This window comes from Rhodamnia argentea, chromosome 7 (genome assembly GCF_020921035.1).
Source record: "Rhodamnia argentea isolate NSW1041297 chromosome 7, ASM2092103v1, whole genome shotgun sequence".
Classification (NCBI taxonomy): Eukaryota; Viridiplantae; Streptophyta; class Magnoliopsida; order Myrtales; family Myrtaceae; genus Rhodamnia; species Rhodamnia argentea.
Genome location: NC_063156.1, coordinates 20,104,629 through 20,113,655, shown reverse-complemented (window position 1 = coordinate 20,113,655; position 9,027 = coordinate 20,104,629). Strand labels below are relative to the sequence as shown.

At 39.5% G+C, this 9,027-nt stretch overlaps 1 protein-coding gene across 1 annotated transcript; it reads left to right on the top strand.

Moving 5' to 3' along the window:
- The first annotated feature begins 726 nt into the window (after positions 1-726).
- On the top strand, positions 727-7,237 carry LOC115756197 (E3 ubiquitin-protein ligase APD2-like). Its single transcript, XM_030695892.2, has 11 exons — positions 727-876; positions 1,018-1,301; positions 1,486-1,592; positions 1,668-1,793; positions 1,910-2,003; positions 2,682-2,756; positions 2,834-2,916; positions 5,499-5,645; positions 5,816-5,888; positions 5,973-6,324; positions 6,857-7,237. Exons 2-11 carry the CDS (start codon positions 1,019-1,021, stop codon positions 6,930-6,932), a joined length of 1,416 nt encoding a protein of 471 aa, XP_030551752.1. The 5' UTR covers positions 727-876; position 1,018; the 3' UTR covers positions 6,933-7,237.
- Positions 7,238-9,027: the final 1,790 nt, after the last annotated feature.

The window sequence follows — 9,027 nt, the reverse complement described above, 5'->3', positions numbered from 1 at the left end:
ACGCAGAGGATGTGATATTGGTGGACTGGGTATTTTTTCTTGCTGGGACCGGGGTGCCATTCTGTTTGGGAGAATTGAGCTGCGCAGGTCAACCTCAATGGTGGACTGTGGCTGAGAGAGGGGAGGAGAAAACAAAAAAGAAAAAGAAAAAGGAAAAAAATTGCAAAAAAGTGTAAATAAAAAAAAATCTTTCGGTCAAGCTCTTTTTTTAAATAAAGAAAGTACTTTAAATTCTTATTTGAAATAAATTTCATTTTAGACTCTTATTTGAAAAAATGAAAGCACTTGATGCTCTTAATTGGAATTTTTCCACATGCTCTTTTATTGTCGTAAATTGAGAAGAGCTCCTCAGCTAGGATTTGGATCGCATAATATTGGAATTTCTATGACGTGCGTGACATTACTCAAATCAGGCATTCAAATAAAAATGAACAGCTTTATTTGAACCATGTCATATGTTAAAAGAGAGAAAAAAAAATGAGGGCAGAAATGTTTTTGGGATTTGAAAAATTTTAAATTTCAAACGTGATTCAAATCAGACCGTTTATTTTCAGCTAGTGGTGACTTCTAGTCATGAAAGTTTAAGACGCTTCCAATCTTATTACCGTGGATGTCATCCAACTAACCCACAGCTTTCACTTAATCCACGAATCATCTCCTGCCACGCCAGCACGCAGAGCTCTCATATTTACCAAAACGCCACTCGGAGAACCTTTCGTTCACTTCCCATTGGTCAGAGTCATACGCTTCAAATAACTGTCACTCTTCTTCAACTACCAGTCCCTGCGAAGAAGACGACCGATCGGTGAATTCGTTAACCACATTCTCTCGCTCACCTGCATTTTCCGATGGCCTCTTCTCGACACGGACGTCCAGGTGGGTCGCTTTTAATCCCCAAATTTTGTTTTTGCTGCTCGAATTAGGGTTTCGATTGATTTCTCGGAATCGATTCTCCGATCCTTTGTTTCAGCTCACCATTTTTTCCTCTTTGCTCTTGGATTCGTCCTATTTTCATAGAATGGAAGATCAGGGACAGAGCTCGAATCCCACTTCTTCTTCTTCTTCCACGTCCAATAGGGAAGCTTCGGGCGCTTCATCGTCGTCCCCGTCGGTGCCGGTTCGCGAAGAGGAAGACGAGCATGAGCGGATCGACGAGCATCAGTATCGGAACCCTGAGATAGAGCAGCAACATATCGGCATTACGTATCGGGGGAACTTCGCCATATTCGATGATGGGTCGGCGGCGATCCGAGACGATACTTGGTCTTGCATCATCGTGGTCCTTACCTTCTGGTTCTTTGGTGTGTATCGGCTCTGTAATTGGTTCGCATTTTGGAATATCTGAATTCTTTGGGATTGCGTGACTAGCCTATCAAATGCTTCGCGTTTTTTGTTGATTTGTACTGTCGTTTGTATTTACCTCTCTTGTGACTGGGCAATAAAGTGGAAAGCCAAGATGTATGATCATACTTCGAATTTTTGCAGTGTCTATGACTCTGATATTGGGAGTTTATGGTTCAGTGAGCATAAGGCTCGGTCCAAACAGCTCGATTCTTATACAGCCAAATTCCATTTTTGTGCAGTCTCTGAAGGTAATGAACTGTTTCTCTCAGGGCAGTTTCAAATTATTGGCTTTTTGTGCTGCCCTTCATATGGCTTCTTTTTAGGTAGAGGAGTTGGATGATACCAAGCCTGGGCCACTTCTATTTGGGTTTTATAAAGCTCCTTCTCTGGATATGACTACCACTTGGTCCAAAACTCTTAATGCTTCTGTACCGGCTGACTCAGACAAGGCAAGGCTTCTATCTTTTAGCTATTGGGTGCTGCTCTTTCACATTCGAAAGTGGACGGTACTTAGACTCTTCATTTCTCACTTCAGAACATCAATTTCCTTTGTCTTCTTTTTCAGGAGTGGATATATTACTTAAATGAAGGGTCTCAAATTAACATTACCTATAACGTGAGCTCTGCTGGTTCCTCTGTATTTCTTGTGATTGCTCAAGGTAAACTTGAAATAATTCGTCCACCATGCAATGTTGTTGCCCTAACTTGTCATCATTTATCTGTAATTTGGTGACTTAGATTAATCATGGAAGCTCTGCTCATAATCAAGCAAAATTTTCAGTATGGTGATTGCCAGTGACACAATGTTACAGAGAAAGAGTGGATTAGAACTTCACATTGATGAACGGATTTACATGCGTCATGTTCATATCCTTATTGTTTCCCTTGATGGTTTATTAGATTGATATGTACCTACCTACTTTGATCATTGCTTGTTGGAGTTTTTCTTTGTCCCGAAACATGAGTCAAGGATCCAAATGTTGTGCTTTCTGATGATTATTTGTTTACAACGCGATGACAAAATTATTAGTAAATTTGAAGCATCAACGTATCCCTTGTTAGCTTCCAAAACTTAACAGTTGCGAGCACTTGCTACACATGTTGTGGTGTGTGCTTTCTTTCTTTCTTTCTTTTATTCTCACTTTCTTGTGCCAACACAATTTTTTGAGCTTCTCCTAATTGATTAATTGTCATGCCAGTCAGAGGATTCGTTTCCTTGAAATTTCTCATACATCTCATATAACAGCTAACCATTATTTGTCTGCCCCCTACACTGACTTACTTGTGTGTTTTTGTGTACTCAATTGACAATAACATTGTGAATCTTTCAACGGCAGGCAATGAAGGCCTTGCCCAATGGCTTGAGGACCCAACATATCCTAACACCACCTTATCATGGAATGTTATTCAAGGTTAGAAAGGATTCGAGACTTTGTTAAATTTTGCTTCGTCTACTGCATACTAAATGTCTGCAATAAACTTTTCTCAGGGGTTGGCATGATACAACAAAACATATATAAATCCTCCAGTTACTATATTGCAGTTGGCAACTTGAACTCGGAAGCGGTGGAGGTAATTGTGGAATGATTCGTGAAATTCTAAATTCCCAGCTGCGATTTTCTCAAGTATAGATAGCCTTGAGATGGAAAAGGTTTAATTTATCCATGAATGAGTGCTTGCTAAATTGTGTTGTCCATGAGATTGATTAGCATCGACTTAGTTCAGAATTCACACTTCCTAAATACTTAACTACCAGACTAGACAGATAACCTTTTGCTTCATAGGATATTTAGCTAAAAATGGCCTGGAGCAACCATATACCTTGTTCTAACTAATTGGTTAGCAGTGCTGATACCTGTTGCTTCTGTATCTTGTAGTACCTTCACATTAGTACACTTGCCTATCAGGAAATGAAGAACATTTTGTTTTTCTGGATGCTCATGATTCAATCGGATTATAAAATTATTTTGCTTAAGCCTGACATTTGATGGGGCAGAGTTTGATCCTTCAGATTGACCATGAGTCCTACTAGACTTCAACCCACATGGGTTTCCTATGACATGAATAAGATTGTTATTTGTACGTTTTGGCCATCATCTTCTGTAGGTGCTGATATTAGAGTTCCAGTTGATAATCAAATCAGTTTCTCCATATATGGACCCCATTACCTACTTAAGGATGAATTCGTGGAGATTTTACATAATTTAGTTAGGTGGACAACTTTTGTTTGCTAAGTTTACTGCAAGTTACATGATTCATTCCTTAGTTAACTTCTAGTTTTTCTTCGAAAGCTGAATAGTGACCAACCGGAGATTATTTGTTCTCTGAATATTATGTCTCTCTATACTTGTAGATCAAATACTTTAAAATAGGTTTACTTATTTGATGAGAGGAATGTAACCCTCATCTTTTGCTATTCAGTTGCTAACTATTGTATGGTGTGATGCTCGAAACTCTATGCTAGTCACACTTTTCTACAGCAGCTGAGTTTATCCAACCCTGCACTGATATCAGGCTCTCTCTCTCTCTCTCTCTCTCTATAGTTTTTCCTTCCAAACATAGTCCAGTATTAGATCATCACTCTTTTCACTTTCTCCAAAAGATGGTTGAGTCCAGAATACACAGTTCAGATCAAATGCAGTTTTAGCGTGACTTTTATATCTTTTGTTTTCTTCTTTTTAAAAGCTTCAGCAAATTCAACTCTGCATAACATTAGGATATCCATTTATCTGATCTTTTCACTGCTTCCTCATGACTCCATCATTTGGTGGTGCATCTGGTGTTTCCACTTTAAACAGAAAGGGCCCATGATTCCCTTTAATTTTTGAAGAAGGGGATAGTTGTAATTGTCAATTTGTTAGCGTTTCCAAGGAAATGAGACTAAAGGAAATTTATTACATGAAAAAAGGTGATAGAGGTATGTGCTTTGGTGATATGCATAGTATAACCACCATGACATGGGATATGGACATTTGGCGCTAAAGGTAGGGAAGGTAGAAATTTGTGTCATAAATGATGATTTAGTTGTTGAGCTTTGAGCTGTGTAAATAAAGGCAAAGCATACCAAGTGCTAGAGATCCTTTACTTATTTCTACTAACTGGCGGATGAGGTTGTTGTCTGCCATTTTTATATCCCCCCTGGTCAACTTTCTTTTGAAAGAGATTGAAATTTAGGAGACGATCTGATCTCAGCAACATTTAAACACTTGCAGAAAGAGGTTGAAGTGAGATATAGCTTCTATACCGTAACTGTGCAAAGTAAAAACAGACCAAACTTTCGATTAATTATAATGTAACTGTCATTCTTTTGCACAAATTATGTTCTTTAGTAGAGAACTGACTACAGTGAGACAAGTTCATGACTAAATTTTATATGCATACAGATATAATGACACTGCTCTTGATCTGTCATGAATGTCGGTCTCTACTGAGTTTATGATTACAATAGCTGCAGATTGCAACTGAATTTTCTTAGAGAGGATAAATGGCACCGTATTAAGTTTTCGTCATTACCAGTTTGAAGTTTGCCGAAAACAAATGAAGCTCAATAAAAGAGACATGATTTTGCTTGGTTAATTTAGCACATCACATTCATTCATTCATTCATTTATGAAGGGAGTCATCTTTCATTTCTGGACGGTGAAGTAAGACCTAGTCATGAATGTATCATCCTATGTAGGAACAAGTCAATAGAATCCCCATTTAGACATCCCCATGCCCCTCCCAAGTGGGGACACAGCGGCAGCCCTCCTTTTCACCCATGTATATTGTGATGACATATGAAATAATGATATTTACCCAGGAGAAAAGGATAAGAAAATTCAATGGACTGGGAGATGGCACAATGCAGTCCTTGGGATTACTTACCACATACGTGGAAGTGAGTACTGCAGAGTAATGGCTTAACCATTCAAACTTCCCATTTCAATATTAGTTTAAGTCTGGTTGGAGAAAATCCTATTGTTAAGGCACTATTTCGAATTCAAGATCATGGAAGTAGTAACAATGCATAGAAGAGTGCAGTAAAAAGGATATATCTAGATCATATACTTTTGTACCCTGCACTTGTGATGTTTGTTAAGATACGTGAATTCTTTGTATTTCTTTGTTCCAATATATCCTTGTTCACTCTCATCTCCTTCTATGTTCAACAGATTCAATTGAACCTTGGAGTGAAGGCTTACCTCTATAACACAACCTCGGCCTATTACAAGTGTACATTCTCCCATGGCGAATGTAGTATAAATGTTCTTTTCCCCGAAGGAAATGCTGCTGTCATAGCTACACCTGGTCCAGGGCAGGTAAAACTTAGTAAATCTTGACTAGTATGGTTTTGTGGTTCTTTTGACTTACTATATGGAGGCCTGCCAGGTTTTGTCACATGAGGTTCTTGAATTATGTATACCTCAACACTCAAATGTCTCTCAAACCCTATATATCAGGATCCATAATTGGCTGTCTTTTGCTGCAGGGAACACCCAGTGATGACTGGTATGTAAGACTGTCCTATGGACCGAGATGGATTACATATGTTGTTGGAATTGGTACACGTGATTTTCACCTTCTGTCCTTTCCTTTCATTGCCTTTAAATTGTGTCGACACTTCTTAGAGAAATTGATTTCTGTAGGTGGAATGACAGTGCTCATGCTACTAGCCTTCAATTTCTTGAACAAATTTCGGTGTAGTCGTGAAGAGGCAACTGGGGCAGCATATGGGCAAATGGAAGCCGAGAGAGCACCTCTTCTATCATACAAAGATGATGATCTCTCTAGTTGGGGGTCATCCTATGATTCCAATTCCCATGATGAGGAGGACCTAGAACAACTTTTGGCGGCGCGAGCTCCTGAAGGGAAGCTATTGGGAGATGGTGAAAATGGTAATAATACACGGCGTTTGTGTGGAATTTGCTTCGATGCTCCCAGGGACTGCTTCTTTCTTCCTTGTGGACACTGTGTGGCTTGTTTTGAATGTGGACAAAGGTAACTGTACTCTCAACTGATCTTTATTTTGAAGTTCCAAAGCGTTTCTCATTTACCCTAGCAAGCTATTAGGATTCATAGACAAAAGAAAATTAAGTTTCTCAATAGGGCTTTATGAACTCTATGAAGGTCTAAGTTCTGCTGTGCGTGAAAGAAACACAAGGAAATAAAAGATGAATTAAACGGGAGGGATGCGTACTTTTGACTGTTTTCCAATCCTTCTGTTAGTCAAATTCATGGGAGTGTCACATATTGTTCAAGATGGTTGGAAGAAATGGCTTAAGCTTTTCTTCTGTAGACATTCTAAACGTTTGGTTACCTGCCAATTGGGAGTAAATGAATGTAATAAGCTGTTTACACTGGATAATTAGTTGAAACGCTTAGCATATCAGTTTCCTTAAGTTACTAAATTAGTTAGAAAACACAGCTTAGCTGGTCTTTTCTTACTCCTCCAGACCTAGGTGAAGTTACGGCCGTGCAACTGTAATAAAATATGAGGACCTTAACAAGTGAAGTTAACTACTTGCAACAGGATAGCCGAGGCAGCTGGTACATGCCCTATCTGTCGGAGAAACATGAAGAAGGTAAGGAAGATTTTCACGGTTTGAGAACATTGAGAAAGATCCAGTTTTTTCGATGGATTAGCGAAGCCTGGCCAAATCACCGGCAAGCAGATCCTTTGTGCCGCCTCCAGTAATTTCTTTCTGGTGAATGGCACTGATCAATTAATCATTCTTGAGCGATTCTTGAATATAGATGTGACCATGTCCCCATTTGTTCCAGTAGCTTCTTGGCTTGTAAAGCTGTTTCTTGGTATAGCAATGTGAAGATATCTTAGTGGAGGCTCTGTAACCTCGAAAAGATTTTGTTACCGAACACATATTTTTTCCAAACAAAGTTGGCACATTCCCTCCTTCTGTACATGGCAAGGATTACGCTGCAGGGCAGGTCTGTTCCTGTATCGGGAAACAGTCATCGACAAGAGCCATGGCAATTGCTATGAGGTTAGTTTCATCATACTTTGTCACGCTTGTGAGCTTCTAGTTGACTGAGCCGAAGCCCCTCATGCACATGCTTCCTTTGAGATGACTCTGTGATGTGGCATTGGATCGTGCACACCTTGTTATGATCACCACAAAGCTTGTCTGGGTTAGCTGCTCCATCATTCTCCTTACTCTTACATAGCAGTGCCAAATGTTCTTCCCTGGATTCTTGGCTGGGGAAAGGAGAACCACCTTCGAAATATGGACAGCTCAAGTAGGTTATCCATGCTCGTCATGCAATAGTAGGAACATATTAGTCTACTGGTTTGTCTCCGTAGACGACTAATATGATTACATTAAGCAGAAATCAGACAAAACTAATGTTTTTATTTCATTTTTTCTTTTCTCTCTTTTTTTTTCCCTCTTCCTCTGGCCTGTAGAGGCAAGCCTCGCAACCCCTAGCGAGACCGACATCATTAGCCCTCGCCTCCAGCCGATTACCGAGGTCCGGAGACCGGTTGGGGGAGAAGGGAAGAAAAAAGAAAGAAAGAGAAAGAACAGAAAAAACAAATAAAAAAATAAAAAAAATATTAAAATACTATTAAGAATTATCACATTAAAGTTAGTTGCATTATGCTAGCAATTTTCGGCTAAAATTGGCATGAAGGACTCAATTGGCACAAATGCAAAATGTTTATGATTAAATTGACAAAAAAATAACGTTTAGGAGTGAGTTGACACAATTACAATAAGTTTAATTTTTTTTTTTAACAATTATCCCCATATATATGACCATACTATCATGGAAGTATTATTGGATTCACTGTTGTCCTAAAAAGAATAATGACATTCAAGCATTACGTGAGCGACGTGTACATAAACATTAATTCTATGTGGTTGGGAAGTGCATCTCTGTAAGTGCAACTATGCATGTAACAAAGAAATGATGAATCATATGAATGGTCTTCCACCTTAACGTGATATGGGTGAACACGAATCGACAAACGTGGAAATCAGTAATCAATTTTCTGTGCTTTTTTTCCTTCTCTCTAGATATAAGAATTAGGAATCAACTTTGCCACTGAAGTAGAAGTTAGACACTCCTTTTAGGGAGATGCCAGGAAGGACACCCCAACTCGAACACGCATTCGAACGGAGGGGTTTTTTTTTTTTTTTTTTTTTAATCCAGGATCCGCCAGTGGTAATCGGGCTCGCCCTTTCCAACGACGACTATACTTGGAGGGAGATCGGCCCCGCAGCCCACCAGCAAGGGCCCCCTATTTAAGTCCGAGAAATGCGTTGGGAGAGTTTCGAACCCCCGATCGTAGCTTATGCCGGTGTCAAAGGGTTTGATTCTCACCAAATACACCATGCCCGTGATAGGAGAAAGAGGCTTTCGAACAGAGGTTGATGACAAATGAATGTAATAATCACGAATATGGAAGACATGGGGAAGCAGAATCACGCTAACGAAAAGTGGGAGAAAGAGGCTTTGACTTGTCCTTCTTAACCCGTACAAGAAAAGAAGTGGACAAAACCTTGGACCCCCGTCAAAGCTTAGGATGCCCACTTTCAACATTGGGAAAAAAAAAAGGAAAAATTGTGAAAGAGATCGAGAAATGAATGCAGCGAAAGAAGGCGAGTCGAACACTTCTTCTCCATTTTCTATGGATGTCATGCGAAGGGCCGAAATTGGTTTTGCCCATAACAGACAAATAAA

What these genes read in the sequence shown, in the direction of transcription:
- LOC115756197 (XM_030695892.2), top strand. Translation starts at nt 1,019, where the DNA reads ATGGAAGATCAGGGACAGAGCTCGAATCCCACTTCTTCTTCTTCTTCC. An exon ending in TGAACTCGGAAGCGGTGGAG is followed by an intron (nt 2,917 to 5,498) that starts GTAATTGTGGAA and finishes TATGTTCAACAG; the next exon opens with ATTCAATTGAACCTTGGAGT. An exon ending in CTACACCTGGTCCAGGGCAG is followed by an intron (nt 5,646 to 5,815) that starts GTAAAACTTAGT and finishes CTTTTGCTGCAG; the next exon opens with GGAACACCCAGTGATGACTG.